Genomic DNA, 17,827 nt, shown 5'->3' with positions numbered 1-17,827 from the left:
TGTTTTAGCATCCAGGTGATATCAGTGTAAAAAATCTCATATTATTGTAGCATAGAGCATCTCCTCCCCTCACCTGATGGTCGTCATACATTTGCAGGTGATGTTGCGGCAGGTCCAGAATAGTGCCATCACCCTTCGTAGAGAAGCTGATGTCAAGAAAAGGATCAAGGATGCCAAGCAGCGGTGAGTACCTGGACAGCCCTTTCTTTGTTCTTTTAAGATTATATAGCATTAGCTGGGCATGGTAGTGCACGCCTTTAATTTCAGCACTCCAGAGCCAGAGGCAGAGGCAGGCAGGTCTCTGTAAGTTTGAGGCTAGCCTGGTCTACAAAGTGAGTCCAGGACAGCCAGGGCTCCACAGAGCAAAAAAAAAAAAAAAAGTAGCATTTTACACCAACAGGTTGACATTTGGCACCAAGTTTACTTTGAGAAAAGCATCTCTGTTGTGATTGCCAATGCTGTCAGATGCTTCTTCTGACCCAGTGGAAGGCAAGCAGAGTTGACACTTCAAACACTAAACTCATTTCACTCACACTGTTGTATTTTTCTTACTTTGGTCTATTAAGGCTGTAAAAAAAAAATGCCCGTTGTATAAAACTTGAAAAATATAAAGCATTTAGTAAAAAGTATGAAACTCCCTTATTCTTCTGAAAATATGTATTATTTTCTTCTATAATTCATTCTTCCCACTGGCTGCAAATGTAGAAGAGCTATAGATGGGTTTTGTGCTTTTTTATTTAGAATGTATTATTTTGCGTCTAAATTGTCGGGACTCTGATCTTAGCTCTGTGTTGAACATCTCAATCTCTGGGGGGATGAATTGTTAGCCAGGCGACTTCCTCACCACAGACAGAAGTTTCAGGTCACTTCAATCTAACTTATTCCCAACATTTTCTTCAATGTCGTATGAGTATCTTTTCTCATGGTTTTGTTTTGTTTTTTTGCCTTTAAAACTATTACATAAGCCAGGTGGGGGCACACGCCTGTAATCCCAGCACTCAGGGAGGCAGAGACAAACAGATCTCTGTGAGTTCAAGGTCAACCTCGAGCCAGAGCTACACAGAGAAACTCTGCTTCGAAAAACCAAAATCAAACTAACAAATAAAACCTCCAACTATTACATAAGCTGGGTGTGGTGGCACAACACCTCTAATCCCAGCACTTGGGAGGCAGAGGTAGGTGAGTTGGCGTGGTCTACAGAGTGAGTTCCAGGATCCTACCTTGAAAACCAAAACAAGCTTGAGTATCACTGTTACATAATTGGAATTTAGAGGAAGGCATGACTATGACATTTATTCTACCATGTAACTCTGCAGAGATTTGCAGCCGTTTCATAGTAACTCATTTGTATTTAAATCATCCCTGTTTTGCTACATTAACACACACACACACACACACACACACACACACACACACACAGCATTTGATGTTTGTATAAAGGCTCACTGAACAGTGCAGATCCTTACCAAGTCTGACCTCACACACTGAATGAAGATGTAAAATCTTAATGTGCCTCAATTAAGCTTAACACACCTTCATCACCATGAGCTTTTTCTGCTAATGAGTTCCTGTGCTTGATTTTTCCTCCTTTATTAGAGCACTCAAAGAACCCAAGGAGCTAAACTTTGTTTTTGGGGTCAATATTGAACACCGGGACTTAGATGGCATGTTTATCTACAACTGTAGCCGCCTGATCAAGATGTATGAGAAAGTGGGCCCACAGCTGGAAGGGGGCATGTGAGTACTACTCTAGGAGAGTTTTCCAGCCCAAGGTAAATGACAGAAGAGTTTTGGTGACAGAACTGTGACCTCTTTGTCCTTACAGGGCATGTGGTGGGGTCGTCGGGGTTGTTGATGTGCCCTACTTGGTTCTGGAACCTACACATAACAAGCAGGACTTCGCTGATGCTAAGGAGTACCGGCATCTGCTTCGAGCAATGGGGGAGCACTTGGCACAGTACTGGAAGGACATCGCCATTGGTAATGTGGCTGGACTACCAGCCCTCAGCCTCTCTTTTACCTTGAGTCTTAAGGTGCTTGTATGGCTTGAAAGGGTAAATTTAGTTAGGAAGATGTTATATTGTTACACATTACAATTGCTTCTATCTGAGTGGTGGGCATTTGTCTTCTAGCCCAGCGTGGAATCATAAAGTTTTGGGATGAGTTTGGCTACCTTTCTGCTAACTGGAACCAACCCCCATCTAGTGAACTGCGTTTCAAACGCCGGAGGGCTATGGAAATCCCAACCACTATCCAGTGTGGTGAGTTGAGTGGTGGGAACTCTTCTCCAGACTCCTGTCATGATCCTCTTCTCCCCAGCCTCATGCTGGTCTTCTGACTTGACTAACATTCATGAACTTTAGTTCCACCACGAACAGGATCTGTTTGGCAGTGGCTGTGTGAGCACAGTCTGAGGCTCTGCTAGATGCTCCTGTTTCTCTAAATGAGGTGGACAGTCACCTCACCTTGGAGACGCTTCATACCACAGCTGGGCCAGGCTCAGTAAGTTTGGTACTATGTCTGTCTAACATGAGTAAATGACTGAGCCCGAAGGAAGGAAGGGGTGATAGCATTGAGATTCCGTGATATTTTAAATCCTTGGTGCAAGCACTGTCCATAAAGTGAATCACTGTTTTGTAATAATAGAGTGTTGAAAGTCCAGGACATTTTTGCTGTGGGCCTAGCTATGAGGAGCCTGGATTCCAGTAGATGTTGATAGGTGTGGCTGACCTGTTGGGAGGGGTATTTTTCTCTTGCAGATTTGTGTCTGAAATGGAGGACCCTCCCCTTCCAGCTGAGTTCAGTAGAAAAAGATTATCCTGATACCTGGGTTTGCTCCATGAACCCTGATCCTGAGCAGGACCGGTGAGCCTTTTTTAAAACAAGGATGTGGATACTCCTCCCTCCCTATTGTAGTTTTCTTTCTGTTGCTGTGATAGACATCAAGACCAAAAGCAATTTGGCTTACTTTCCCAAGCACAGTCTATCATTTAGAGAAGTTGGGCAGGAATTCAGGCAGGAACTTGGAGAACCATGAAGAAGCACGGTGTCCTGGCTCAGTACCTTAGGCTCATGCTTAGCCATCTTTCTCACACAGCCCAAGACTGCCTGCCTAGGGGTGTTACCATCCATAGTACACTGGCTCCCCCTCCATCAATTAGCCAGTCACATGGCATGCCCACAGGCCAGTCTGATCTAGGTAGATCCTCAGTCCAGGCTTTCTTCTCATAACTCTAGGCTGTGTCAAGTTGACAATTAAAGCTAACTCGGACATTCACCATGCCCATCACTGTTCCTCCTCTCTTGGAATATTTCTTGAGGTCAGTGTTTTCATAGCCTCATATCCCTGGCTGCTGCACATAGTGTGTTTGCAAGAAGGAAGAATAAACATGTCCTGTAACACATGCCGTTTTTATATATTGGCAGCTCTGTGGTGGCTCCCAGACTACAAGCCTCTATCCTGTTGGAGCCTTCTGTTGCCACCAGTCTCTTCTCTTCACAGCTGTGAAGCTTCTGAACAGAAGCAGAAGGTTCCCCTGGGGACATTAAAAAAGGACCAAAAGACACAGGAAGAAAAGCAGAAGCAGCTGACAGAGAAAATTCGCCAGCAACAGGAAAAGCTAGAAGCTCTTCAGGTATGTGGTCATGGACAAGTGGGCAAAGCCAGCCTTGTCAGCAGTCTGTCCAGGATAGGTGCCTTCAGTGGCTTTCCTGTCCCTTTCATTCACCATGTGCTTCCACCAAGGTTTTCCAACCCTGAATTCTTGGCCAAACAGTTTTCCAATGCACCTTGTTGATTACTTAGATAACTATTGTGTTTATATATTCAAAGTGGTCTAATGTAGCTAAAATGTATAAACATTTCAGAAAATATCCTATTGTAGAAGAAATTGCCATTAATTCAATAGTTTTATAACGTTTTCCATCCTCCTCTTCTCCACAGCTCCCCCCTTCCCCACCACCACCATCCCCTTCCCCCAGCATCAGGAATTAACCTAGGGCTCTGTATGTACTAGGTAGACAGGCACTGCCACTAAGCTATATCCCTAACCTTTTTTTTTTTGCTTTTTTAAATTATTTTCCTGATTTAGGATTTCACTGAGATCAACTTGAGTTTCTCTGGAGTAGCTAGGATCACCAGATTTAGCTCCTTACAATTTTTAGTAGTCATGGGAAACCATCCCATGTGATATATGCATATACTATGTCTAGTATATAATAATTTCTTGATAATTAGTAAAATTGAAAGTTTGTAAAATGTTAAGGCTTTTAAAAAGATTCTTCTCAAATTATTTTGTAGAAGCTATATTTAGCACTTTTTATCAATATTTAGAAGAGCATTATCTTTATATTTCAAATTTGATAAGTAAAGATTAGTTTTTTACTTATTTATTTTTGGTTTATTAAGACAGGGTTTCTCTGTGTAATAATAGCCTTGGCTATCTGGGAACTTTGTAGACCAGGCTGGCCTCGAAGTCACAGAGATATTCCTGCCTTTGCCTCCCAAGTGCTGGGATTAAAGGCAGTGCCACCACACTCAGCTAGTTTTTATTTTTAAGACTGATCAAATTTTCATGTGTGCCTAATCTTTCATGGTTTTATGGGTTTTAAAAAATGATTTATTGATCAAATATGGGGCACCAGAGTTTGTGTGAGAGTTAGATCTTCTTCTCCACTCAACAGTGGAGAATGTCCATCGGCTAGTCCGGGTAGGGGTTCAAGGTTTTTACTGCCTATTTTTTCCTTGGCTGTTGCCACAGTTTGCGGAGGACCCCAGGGCCCAGACTCGCCTGTAGTTTTCCAGGACCCACTGGATCCTTCCATTTCCTCTTTCTCCCAGGCTTCTCACACCTAAAGTTTCAATAGGATGTCCTCCCCTCTTACCCATTATTCTGGTAGGTACAGTTTTTCATGGGGACGTACACCTTGGGCTAGTGTCTCGATATAAGTGAGTATATACCATTTAGCTCTTTTTGCTTCTGTGTGAACTCACTCTTGGATGGAGATGCCTGGTGGCACTCAGAGGAAAGATAATAGGTCACCAAGGAGAGACTTGATACCGTATGAGCATATTCAGGGGGAGGAGATCCCCCTCAGACACAGACATAGGGGAGGGGAGTAGGGGGGGGAAGTGGGAGGAAGGGAGGGATGGGAGGATACATGGGATGGGCTAACAACTGAGATGTAATATGTATAAATTAATAAAAATGTATTAAAAAAAATAAATAAAAATAGAATGCACTGTTTAAAATATTATATTTGCAGATGTTTATTAAATACAGCCATTTTTATACTGACCAAAAAAAAAAAAATGATTTATTTTTATTATTTTAAAATTGTGTTTGTGTGTGTGAGCATACACACGAGGAATGTGAATGCAGGTGCCTATGGATTCCAGAAAAGGGCATCAGATCCCTGTTGTGGGTGATGGAACGGAAACTCTAGTGCCCTACAAGACCAATCAATAAGCGCTCTCTACATCCCCCAATTTCATATTTGTTACAAAAGCATTTTCTTTGGTCTGTGTCTGTACAATGCACTATACTTACTAACTGGAAATGTCTTAGGCATGTTGATCCCACATACTTTTCTGGCCTCATGACAACTTTCCGTCACCAGTCCTTTCCCACCTTCTGGATTTCTTTTTCTTTATTTTTTTTAAAGATTTACTTATTTAATGTATATGAATGCTCTACCTGCATGCCAGAAGAGGACATTGGATCTCAGTATAGATGGTTATGAGCCACCATGTGGTTGCTGGGAATTGAACTCAGGACCTCTGGAAAAGCAGATGGCACTCTTAACTGCTGAGCCATCTCTCCAGCCCCTTGATTTCTCCTAGGAAATTTAAAGACTCCCTCAGTCTCTCGGTTGTTGAATTAATCACCTAAGTACCCTTTAATGGTGTGTATTGCCTTTCTAGTGATAATAGAACGCTTTCAGAAATAGAACTGCTCATTGTCCCAGGTACGTAGTGAGGGTTCAAAAGATGTTATTTCATTATACCAAAATAGGTAAACAATTTCATCATATTTGTTTTTGCAGAAAACCACACCCATCCGCTCGCAAGCTGACCTGAAGAAATTGCCCTTAGAAGTGACTACCAGACCGCTGTGTGAAGTAAAGCCCAGGGACAGAAGGGAGGCGGGTCTCTTCTGGTGTCTTAAGCCAGGATCAATGTTCCCACTGTCTGTGGCTTTTCTTTTAGGAGTCAGTGCGGAGACCTCAGCGTCCTCGGTCACCCCCGTTACCTGCAGTGATCAAGAATGCTCCCAGCAGACCCCCTTCTATTCAAACTCCCAGACCAACTAGCCAACTCCGAAAGACTTCTATTGTCAACCCTCCAAAGCCACCTACTCCAGCAGCCCGAGGAGAAACTAGTGCTTCCAGGCTACTCCAGCCTGCTGAGGCACCTCGGAAGCCTACAAACCCTCCCATCAAGGCTGCACCACGGCCCACCCCTCCTGTACAGCCCCCACCACTATCTCTACTCCCCAATTCCAAGACCCTTCGAGAGGTCCCTGCTCAAAAAGCCATCAAGACTCCAGTGGCCAAGAAGCCAGAGCCACCTGTTAAACAGTCCGTGGTGAGATGTTTTTCTTCCTCCATGTTCAAGCTTATTAGCAGTATTGTAGGGGTAAAAGAAAAAGTTATACTGGGGGAATACAAGGTCACCGAATTTTAAAGCCTCTCTGATGCCTCTGAAGAGAAGCAGCCTACATAGCTGTAGAGACTGGCTCAGAACTAACACAGCACTTTTTTTTTTTTTTAAACTCAGGAATCTCTTCATTTTTACCCAGCAGACCCAACCATGGTCTGCTACAAACTTGAGTCAGCTCCACTGGCTTTTCATGGTTTGGGCGTAGTTTGTTAATTTGGTGACATCGCTTTGGTAGGTTATGGTAGTAGTCATTGTGTGTCAAGGTGGTCTCAACTGGCTGACTAAGCAGGAGGGAGAAATCTGAGAGTCTTCTCCTGTGACAGCTGTTGTCAGAAGTCCTCATAGTGTAAGGACTAGGAGATTGCTTATGTGTACTGAGTAATTCCAAGAAGGGAATTAACATAAGCTGCTCTGAATAGTTCCTTTAGGTTACATAAAATCTTCATGCATCTTGGGAGCTGAGCAGGGTCCCCTCATGAGCCTACTCTTCTGCTGTAGGCAACCTCAGGTCGGAAACGGAATCTTGTGGTCTCTGATGAGGAGGAGGCTGAAGAAGAAACTGAAAGGAGAAAAGAGAAATGCAAGCGGGGCAAGTTTGCTGTGAAGGAGGAAAAGAAGGAAGCAAATGAGGTGGGTGGTCCATGAGATTGGCAGAGATTACCTTCCTGAGGCCTGTGCAGCTCCCGTCATGTGTTCATGACTTGAGCCTCTGAGCCTAGTTGACCCCTCAAGGACTCTTGTTACCCAGATGATTAGAAATATGGGCCAGAAAGGATCTTGAGACTGGTTCTAATTACAGGCCAGTATACACTGGGGTACATGTAGGTGCCTAGATTCGCTTGAAATGTGTTCCTTGTCTGTTGTTCAAAGGTGGCAGAAGGGTAGATACCTGGGACAGTATAAGAAGACATGAATATTACAGCTGATGACTGTGGGTGGCCAGTAATACAAAAGTCTACTTTTTAGGAGCCAGTTGAAGAAGCTTCTGATAGACTGTTCTCCTTGCAGCTCTCAGACAGTGCTGGGGAAGATGACTCAGTTGAACTCAAGAAGGCTCAGAAAGGCAAGTTTGGGGAGATCCCTGTCAGCCTGTCATGGAGATGGAAATAGAGCCGTCAGTGTCAGCAGCTTCCTCCTAAAGTTAGCAGCTTCTTGGGCTTGGGCTCTATCCCATAATTAGTCCAGCTATCCCTTCATGAGGTTTTGTTTCATTGTGGTCCTGTAGATTTTTGAGCAGACATTCATTATAAAGTCCAGTTTGGCTTTGAACTTGTCATTCTTGGGCTTGGTCTCCAAGTGCTGGGATTTAAGGCATGTGCCACCATGCTTGGGTTGTGTTTTTTAATACTGTTTTTAACATTAATTCTTTGGCGTTTGCCCTTGTCAAGCCACTCATCTTGTGTCTTGGCTTCATGACAGATGGAAGACTCAGCATTGCTAAACTTCAAGGTGTACACCTAGATAAATCCACCTGGAGACTGCTTTTTACAGACACAGCCCCGGCTGAGCTAGGAGCACTGCTGTAGTTCTCTGATTCTCATTTGTGTCTCAATTCTCAGACAAAGGGCTGCATGTAGAAGTACGTGTGAACCGGGAGTGGTACACAGGCCGTGTCACAGCTGTGGAGATGGGCAAGAATGTGGTTCGGTGGAAAGTGAAGTTTGACTATGTGCCCACAGACACAACACCAAGAGACCGCTGGTAATGCCCTCTTTTGGGAGATGGTAATAGCAGAAGTCACCAAGGGCAAAGGGAGGAGGTACCCCATGTTCCCTCCCAGCAGCCTGTTAGGAGCCTAGGACAAACATGATAAGCTCTGTGTCCTCCATAGGGTGGAGAAAGGCAGTGAAGATGTACGACTGATGAAGCCACCTTCCCCAGAGCACCAGAGCCCTGACACACAGCAAGAATGTGGCGAGGAAGAAGAGGCTGCAGTGGCTCAGCAGGCAGTGTCCTTGCCAGAGCCCTCCACCTCTGATGGTCTTGCCATTGAGCCTGACACCACTGCCCCCAGTACCAGCCATGAGACTATTGACCTCCTGGTCCAGATCCTTCGGTTTGTGTTTCTTTATCCTCTTCCTTGGCGCTGACACTCTTCGCTCTCTCCATGCTGTTCTGAGTTCCTGTCCTTCCCTCCCTTCCTACCTAGGAATTGCTTGCGGTATTTCTTGCCTCCAAGTTTCCCCATCTCCAAGAAGGAGTTGAGTTCTATGAATCCAGAAGAACTAATATCTTTTCCTCTGGTGAGTCTGGCCTAAATTTTGTTTTTTATGCCCAGTTGCCCATATATGTGTGTTATTACCATCTCATCAGCTTCCCTTCTTACTGAGAGTTTTGAGTAGATAAGACCGGCGTGCAGAAAAGACAGCTTCACTCCTTGAGACTCCTTTACAGACTCAGGGCAAGGGCATCTCTTTTTTTGTTTCTCAAACCTGTCCTACGTAACATTGAGATTAGACTCAGTATACCAAAAACGTGAGACTTGGAGAGATGTAGAGAGACGCTGGTGGCATGTAGAGATGACATGAGGACTCGAGCAGCCCAGTGGACTCTGCACCATCTTCAGATTTGCTAGAGGTGGAGTTGCTGCTTGTAGGTAGCCAGCCACGTGACTGAGAGAAATGAACATTGTGGCAGTGTCCAGAGAGTATGGGCAGATTGGGTAGAGAAGGAAAACACTCACCTAAAAACCTAACCAACCACAAAACCCAAACCAGGGCTCCAGTGGGTGGCTGCTTTTTTAAGTTCAGGGGGTGGTCTGAAAGGGGGCAGGAGGCTTTTGTGAGCAGTGATAGGCTGGAAGGATTGGTGATATGGTACAGCTTGAGTATCAGTCTTAGCCTCATTTTTATGTAGGAAATGGTTGGAGTTGAAGGAATTGTTGATCTGAACCATGCTGAGGGCCAGCTAGCAAAGAATAGGTTTTGTAGGCTGTATGGTGTCTGATCACTGTGTAGCTCTGCAATTATAGTATGAAAGTAGCCAGAGGTGGTCCATCTATGCCTTTACAGGGGCGTCTTTAGTAGCATGAGTCCTGCCACATTCTTGTCTCACAGTATGCCAAGCCCAGGCTTTGCCTTTTGCCCTTGTTTAGACCGGGCTCTCTAGCAGTCCTTGGAGAACAAACATCTTTTTGCAGTTCGATTTGTTACTTTTGGCATTAAATGGTGAAACTCAAAGCAAAAGCCAGGGTACAGCAGGACCTCAGCAGAAGGTACTGTTGCCCAGCCCAAAAACAGAATCAGTGTGACTGTCCGAGTCTAAAAATAATATCTAGCTTGTTTTTTTAAAAAATACTTAACCAGTATTAGTGCACAACTCTGATCTTCTGGTTGCAGTTGCTAAAACCAAACTTCAGTTTTGTTCATTTTTGTCATCAGCATGCACATGGTGTTCTCTATTAAAAGTTTAATATAATTGCCTTCAAGATATTTGTATTTGACTTAAAATTTATTTTGTGCAGCCAAGGTATTGTGAAGTTTCTCTTGCCATCATGGGTGTGAGTGAGGATAGTCTAGACTGTAAGGTCAGAAGCCCCTCAACAGCAGCTTGTGAAGCAACCTTCATAGAAGCAGATGGGTGCTAGAGACCGCAGTGGGCAGCAGAGCCTGTGGGGAGTGGGGGTGGGGTCAGCCCATGAAAGTGACTCTTCTCAGTGGGTGTTTTTGAGCAGACCATACTGGCATACTACTTGAGTTGTCTTAAATATGTCTTAACTACTTCATAGTAAACCTCTGTTGCTGTACAACTATTTACTATATAAATCTGGAGATACTTGCTGTTCGTAGGTGCTTGGTAGGTCTTTGGTCTTAACACTGTTGCATATGGAAGTCCTATTTTGGACTTAGGAAGTTGTGATTGAGCTGGGAGTATGATGCCAGGCTTTTTTTGTTTTGTTTTGTTTTTTTCTCATGTGGAAAGGTAAGACATCTCCACTTTGCTAAGCACTTGCCTGCGTCCATGTGTCCTCATCCTCGTGGTATACCCAGAGGACTGTCGCTGAGGTCTCTTTACCCTGGCTCTGGGTGACAGCTTTCTCCTTGTCCTAAAATAAAGCCAAGCATCCTGTGAGCTCATCCTCCTGCCACCACCATCATGTTTGCTTCCACAGAAAGAATACTTCAAGCAATATGAGGTGGGGCTCCAGAATCTGTGCCATTCCTACCAAAGCCGAGCTGACTCACGGGCAAAAGCCTCAGAGGAGAGCTTGCGCACAGCTGAGAGAAAGCTTCGTGAGACAGAGGAGAAGTTACAGAAGTTGAGGACCAACATTGTAGCACTCCTGCAAAAAGTTCAGGAGGTGAGCCAGGAGCCCTCTCATAGAAGCTAGACCAACTGGTCTCAGGGAAGGGGTTGGACTTCAACTACTCACAGGAGTCTGTGTTTCTAACCCTAGCTGCTCAGACTCCTGACTCTGAGGCTTGAAGTGATAGAGCACTTATCCCAACCAGACCCCACAGACCATACAGCTTGCTTTGAGAACCCTTTAAGCCATAAGGACACTTCTTAGGTATCTGTCATCCCAGATGGGGCTGAGTAATCAAGAAGTGGGATGTTGCCCCTTAGGGGTCTGGTACATCTTTCTTCTACACAGTAGACACGGAGACCATGATTGATCTCTGGGGACAGGCTGGTGGAGGAGCTAGAGTTATTAATGGAGTAGTGCTATGCAGCAAATAATGAGAGACTAAAGCCTGGGGAAAGACACTTGACTAGGGTGCTCAGGGTGGACTCTGAAGAGATATTTGCACTGAGGCTGTGTAGGGAGTTGTGGCCAGTAGGAAAAGCAGGACCTCTAAGTATATGGTTTGAGCCCAAGAGAAGTCATTGGAGGGGTGTGGCCTAGTCCAGTTTTCAATAAAAGGCACTGCTTTGTTGAGGGGTGCAGGCTTGAACCAGGAAACCTGATAAGAAAATTTCCATTCTTTCTGTGCATGCACAATGAATGTGACAAAGGGTAACATTTAGAAGCAGGGCAGGAGCAAGAAATAAGCTGACCACTAGGGTGAAGATCACAGGGTGGGATTCTGGCTCAGCCCCACTCCCCAAGCTGTGTTCCTGCCCCATCTAACCCCCACCACACTCTATTCCAGGACATAGACATCAACACAGATGATGAGCTGGATGCCTACATCGAGGATCTCATCACCAAAGGGGACTGAGGAACCAGGAGTCAGATCTGGTCTTCTGCACATCTGCCCTTCAGCACAGCAGCTCCTGGGGAGGGATTTCATTTGTGAGTTGGTGGACTTAATCTTGGTTTGACTCATGTGGGACATTTGTGCTTTGGGAGGAAGATTCAAAGAATCCCTAAGTTTACATAAATATTTATTTTTTAAAAGAGAAGATGTTAATGCCTGCTGTGAGACCATACTTTTTGGTCTGTGACTCTTGAGGAAGAGGCATAGAGTCTGAGCCAGTCAGCTCCTGGCACCTCAAGAAAGGATTGAAGCAAGCACCATCCTGAAGTTGGAGAGGCTCCAGGGCAGGATGATTCTTTTTCTCCTACAGGATTAAAAATGGGATATGAAAGATAAATGTTCCCAAGGACTCGGATCTGCAAGACCCTCAAGGGGGTGATCAAAGCAGGCCTAGTATCAAAAAGACTTCCTGTAACAGATCTCCTGATGTCCAGTCTGGGCTATGAAGGTCTTAGGCTACCTGAGCCACTGTCAGAGTCATCCTAGATGTGGCAGTATCCAGACAGCCTGGAGATGATTCCTGATGCTCAAATTTCCCAGCGCACCACCTACTTTGATACTGAATGAGTCAGCCACACTGTCCAAGCTCTAGTGAAGACAGCTCGCTGGTCAGTCCACTGGGCTGGATAGCACTCTGAATGTTGAACTTCGAAGATTCTCAGGGTGTGCAGGTATGAAAGAGCTCTCTGGAGGAGGAGGAGGCTTCCTCAGTGGTGCTAGTTCCTTGAGAGCCTTTGCTGCTGTTTTTCTACTATGTTCTCTGTGGGTTCAGAGAGCCCTGCACCTCCCATGCTCTGGAACGGTGAGGAGGAGGGACCATGTGCTTCAGACAACTACTCAGAGCCAGAAAGGCAAGAGTTTCATCTGATGGCTCCAGTCCCGCCAACTCTTCACACTCCTGAAGACTGACTTTATACTCTTGATGCAAAACACCTTGGGATTTGTTTTCACCATCTACCCAAGCCAAGGCTGCCACCTTGTGTCCCATGGTGTCTGCAGAAGATGGGAAAGTGGTGGTGAAGGAACAGTGCACATGTGCCTGGTTGGGTTCTAGGCTACCCCAGACTATCCGATCCCATCAGGCCATCTCTTGTCTGGAACATTCTCCAATAGATGGGTTTCCTGAGTTGGTGCACATACCCCCTTCACCCCCAAACCAACTTTCTGTTGACCCTATCCAGGCAGCGTGTGGTCCATTTTTGTGTGTAAACCCACTGTTTAAAAGGAAATTGGTCCTGCATTTTTATTGGCAGGTAATACTCATTTTTTTTTTTACTTACACATGTAATCAAAATGTGTTACTATAAATTTGTACCAGTGAGATTCCTGCATTCAGTGCATTCTTATGTGAAATATAAGGCCTTTGTCTTCATTCTGTTGCATCTCCACTGTTTATTGTTTTTAGCTTCACTTCCTTAATACCTACAGACACAGAAAAACTGCATTCCCTTGATGTTTTAGCTTTAACTTTGTGGATGTGCTAAACCTAACTTAAGCTTTTCTGAATGCTACTTGTTCTCTCAGGCAGAGATCCTACTGTGGGGGTGACAAGATAAGATGTGTTTCCTGGGAATATTGTGGAATAGCTGACCTTGGAACTAGTTCATCAGTCATCCGCTGGCTCTAAAGAAAGGGGTGGGGGTTAAGATGATAAGTGACAAGTGGCTATGGTAAGAATCCAAATACTACAGAAGGCTGAACCTGAAAAGTAAGGCTCTCTCCGTGATTCCCAAGTTCTCCCTGGAGAGCAGAGCATCTGTCCTGGGCACCTGGCCACACATTAGCCCATTTTTGTCATATGCATCATCTATTGTTTCAGAATCGCCAGTATGGGTCTACTTTGTTCTGAGCCATCACAGGGCATTTCATTATCTTGGGTGCTGTGGTATGTGTGTGCCTTTATCCATTACGTTTGTATAGAGGGTGAGTTCCAGAGAGGCCTGTCAGATACCTTCTCATTCAGCTCCCAGCAACTCCCAGTTTCATTAGCTGTGTGGACCTCCAATCCTAACTTCTCACTATTTCACTAAATGATTTAGTTTTAATGTGACTGAGCATTTTCAATGGCTTGCCTAGGTTTTTAGTCTTGTTTGTTGTTGCAGAGGTATATTTAGGATATTTTTGTAGATCACGAGTTTATAAAATCCTCAGGGGGGAAAAATCTAAGTAGGATTTAGGACTTCAAACTCCATTTGGGGGTAGAATGCTGTCTACTATCAGATCAAGACAAGGAATCCACACTCTAGCTTTCCAAGGAGTAGTACAGGCTGAGGCAAGACTCCTGGTTTCTTTTTTTTTTCATCTGTCTGAGAGACTTTTTCCCCCAGCACTCGGGAGGCAGAGGCAGGTATATTCCTGTGAGTTCAAGGCCAGCCTGGTCTACAATGCGAGTCCAGAACAGCCAAGGCTACACGGAGAAACCCTGTCTCGAAAAACCAAAAAAAAAAAAAAAGCAAAAAACAAATAGCCAGGTGCAGTGGTGCACGCCTGTAATCCCAGCCCTCTGGGAGGCAGAGACAGGCAGATCTCTTGAGTTTGAGGCCAGCCTGGTCTACAAAGTCAGTCCAGGACAGCCAAGGCTGCAAAGGGGAGACACCCTGTCTCAAGAAACAAAATACAGAAAAGAATGTGTTATTTTAATTCCAGGTGTGGAGATAATGGGGCTGCTTCAGACTTCCACAGCAGCTGTGCATGATTTGCCTTTGCTCTAGCAGAGGCGTGTTTTTGCTGTGTACACATAAGTTTCTGCAATTTATATTTGGAATTCTGGGAACTTTTCAGAGGGCATATAAGTGCTATAGACCTAATAGGTGTGGTTGGTTGGTTGGTGATCATTGGGGAAGAGGGGGTTGGCTCTTGCTTAAAGAGGAAACATAGGATTCAGGAATCTTTCTCTCTCCCTTTCCTTCTTTCTCTCCTATCTAGTGATAGGGGTGAAACCATACAGGATAAATGGTGGGGGAAAAACCCACAAAGTAGTGGAGACCAGCTACAGGGTTGAGTGAGCCTGAAACATCCTGAGAATTCTAGTGCAAGGATCTGGGCTGGAGATGCAGCCCCAGGTTGGGGCCGAGGAGGCGACCCTGTTTTGGGAGGAGTGGTTATAGGTCTTTTTCCCTCCCAGCGTTTAAAGTAGGGGGGTCCCACTTTGGCAAGCACTTATCAGTAATGATACATAAGGGGGTCTAGTGTCCCAAGGTGATAGGCTACAGAACAGGTGCCAAGGACACCGGGCCTCGAACTTTCTTCGATCTTGTCAACCTCTTTGCTGGCTGATACCTCTTCGCTGAGAGGAGTGCTCTGTCTTGGGTTTTAGCTGAAGGTCTGTTCCCCGTGCTAATTGGTGGCCTTTGCTAGGGGAGCCAAGGATAGTGAGGCAAGGCAAGGCCCCTTGATCTTCCTTATGGGGGATGGGGCAGAAAGGAGTGTGGTCATGTGGCTCTAGGGGAACTTTCCTGCAGCTGTGTCTTAATGATGCTGAGATATAGATTTTAATTCTTTGGTCTTTCATCTGGAGGTGAATAATGTTCAGTTCTATGGGACACTGACCTTCCAACTGGCCAATGGTGGTGGTCTACAGAGTGCACCACCCCAGCCCACATAGCACATGCTCAAAGTTGCACAGATGACATCATGCAGGAAGGTTGCCTTGAGGGACTCATCAAACCCTGGCATTATCTTAGAGGCAAGCAAAGGTCAAAGATTTTATCTGTATGAATGTTTTGCTTTTGTGTATGTCTGCATCACTTAAGTGCATGGTGCCCTCAGAAGCCAGAAGGCGGCAATGGAACTGGAGTTGCAGGCATTTGTGAGCCTTCTGTAAGTGCTGAAAACCAAAGCCCGAGTCCTGTCCGCGAGTAGCAGGAGCTCCTAACTGTGGAGCATGGCTCCAGCCTCCTGCGTTTTCAACACTACAGGATCACAATGGGTAACAGGTTGCACAGCTACCCTTCTGTCTGGGAGCCCTTGTTTCTGCAAGGTGGAGGACATGGGAACGGCCTGCACTGTGCAGTTTGCCTTGTGCACAGGCTTCCTATCCTTTCTGTGAGGCCAAGTCCCTGAGATCTCCTGGGGTTCTCAACTTTAATAAGTCTGCTCTTGGCTCCGTTTGTGGTTACTGTTGAAAGGGCGACAGTCATTGGCTTTGGTTATTTTGAGACAGTCTTTCTCTATAGCCCTGGCTATTCTAGAACTCCCTATGTTGACCAGGCTGGCCTCAAACCAACACGGTCCTCTCAGGAGTACTGGGACTAAAGGCATGCATCACTACATCTGACTGAAGCTAAACATTTTTAGGTTTGGGGGTGTCCTATCCTGTGAGGAAAATAACTTTCTCCCCAAACCTGTCTCTACAAACCTTCATTTTGTTGCAATGATTATTTTTATTTTAATGTTTATTTTATCATGTCCAACAATAGCAGCTGTTTCCTCTCTAGGGTCTATGACTGCTAGAACTGTGGGTTTTTGCCTGGTTTACAAGATCAGATATAAATGTTCTTTTGTGGAGTAAACCTCAAATCTAATAGAGCAGTTGGTACCCCCAAAGCAGGCTTGCCACTGTTGCACCTGTGGGCACATCTTGCCCAGCTAGTCAGTAGTGTTTCATACAGTTGGTCCACAGTTGAGTAAGATCGTAAATGGAAACTCTCCAGCAGCCTATACAGAGCCTAGAGGGAGCTTCTGAGATATTGAAAACTTTCGGTTAGGCTCTCTGGCTCAGTAACATATCTATGAAGTACAAATAAATATTCCTCACATTCTTTCCAGCTCATCATTGTGCTTAAGATTTAAACCTTTGGAGCTGGCTTCAGCTTTCCTTTGTGTGGCTTGTAGTTGAAGGGACGAGACAAGCTTGCTTTGAGACCAAATACCGGTTTCTTACTAGAGCCAGTGGTCTCTGTTGTGCTTCTGTTGTCAGCTTGGGCAGGCGGGCAGCTGCAGCAGAGTCCCTCCAGGTGGCCTTTAACTTGGGTGTGCTGGTTCTTTTGAAGCGCGCCCAGGGTCACACATGGAGTTGTGGTCAGTGAACACTTACACTCATCATCTTTAGTAGCTGCTGAAAACCTGGCATTTGCTTTAGTTGCTGTAAGCACAGTGTGTCTGTCTGGCCCCTTCAGACACATAGTACCATGGGGCTGGCCTTGAGAGAACTGCTGCCTGGCAGGGAGGGATACAGGGTACAGAGTGGTGGAACTGGGGTTACTACCCCACTTTTTTTGTGTGTCAAGCTGCTTTAGCTCATTAAGTGACTTGTGTTCTTTAAAGTGTTTCTTTGGATTCTATTTTCCTCCTTTTAAAAATTTGTTTATGTATATGAGTGTTCTATCTGCATGTAGAAGGCCAGGCCAGAAGAGGGCATCAGATCACATACATGGCTGTGAGCCACCATGTGGTTGCTGGGAATTGAACTCAGGACCTCTGGAAGAAGCAGCCAGTGCTCTTAACCACTGATCCATCTCTCCAGTCCCCAGGATTCCATTTTCTTAAAATGAGTCTTACGAGGCTTCTCAAGTTTGGTGTAGTGGCTGCAGTCCTTTTACTGTTTGCAAGTTTGGGAAACTTTTCAGTGTGTAGAGATCTTTTTTCCAAAGCTTTTTGTCATTTATTTCACTTTTTCCTAAAGAGGCTGTACTCTCGTATTCTTGGTTCTGGTCTGGCAGAGAAGAAACTTTAGTAGCAGTTATGAGGTCTTGATTTTCCTGCTTTTCTTGGTTCTTGGTTGTAGGATCACTTCTTTTTATCTCAGAATGGTCCTGGAAGTTGGGAATTCCATGGACTGTCTTGTGGGTCCTCCAACTTTGGTGACATGACCAGCTGGCTCACTGTCACTTTGTCTCATCATAGAAGAATGTAGAAGATTGGTTTTCATCCTGGTTTTGATTCTCTTTCCCTGTTCCTGGACTCAGGTGGGCTTTGAACACTGAACAACTTACCCTCTCAGGTTCCCCCAGAGGGCCATTCTTTT

General features: G+C 45.1%; 1 protein-coding gene across 1 annotated transcript in view; it reads left to right on the top strand.

Annotated features, from left to right (window-relative positions):
* Nucleotides 1-13,234, top strand: part of MORC2 (MORC family CW-type zinc finger 2) — a 40,734-nt gene extending 27,500 nt beyond the window's left edge. The window contains exons 12-26 of the mRNA XM_084799914.1: nt 98-183; nt 1,597-1,737; nt 1,826-1,980; nt 2,133-2,261; nt 2,760-2,865; nt 3,503-3,635; nt 6,046-6,120; nt 6,209-6,586; nt 7,160-7,291; nt 7,670-7,724; nt 8,221-8,362; nt 8,493-8,717; nt 8,811-8,904; nt 10,773-10,961; nt 11,755-13,234. Of these exons, the coding sequence (XP_084656040.1) occupies nt 98-183; nt 1,597-1,737; nt 1,826-1,980; nt 2,133-2,261; nt 2,760-2,865; nt 3,503-3,635; nt 6,046-6,120; nt 6,209-6,586; nt 7,160-7,291; nt 7,670-7,724; nt 8,221-8,362; nt 8,493-8,717; nt 8,811-8,904; nt 10,773-10,961; nt 11,755-11,823 (2,109 nt within the window). The 3' untranslated portion in view covers nt 11,824-13,234. The remainder of the gene's footprint in view (nt 1-97; nt 184-1,596; nt 1,738-1,825; nt 1,981-2,132; nt 2,262-2,759; nt 2,866-3,502; nt 3,636-6,045; nt 6,121-6,208; nt 6,587-7,159; nt 7,292-7,669; nt 7,725-8,220; nt 8,363-8,492; nt 8,718-8,810; nt 8,905-10,772; nt 10,962-11,754) is intronic.
* Nucleotides 13,235-17,827: the final 4,593 nt, after the last annotated feature.

Source organism: Acomys minous (genome assembly GCF_964271855.1).
Source record: "Acomys minous genome assembly, chromosome: 10".
Lineage (NCBI taxonomy): Eukaryota > Metazoa > Chordata > Mammalia > Rodentia > Muridae > Acomys > Acomys minous.
The sequence above is the reverse complement of the archived record's forward strand: the minus strand, read 5'-3'. Positions and strand labels throughout refer to the sequence as shown.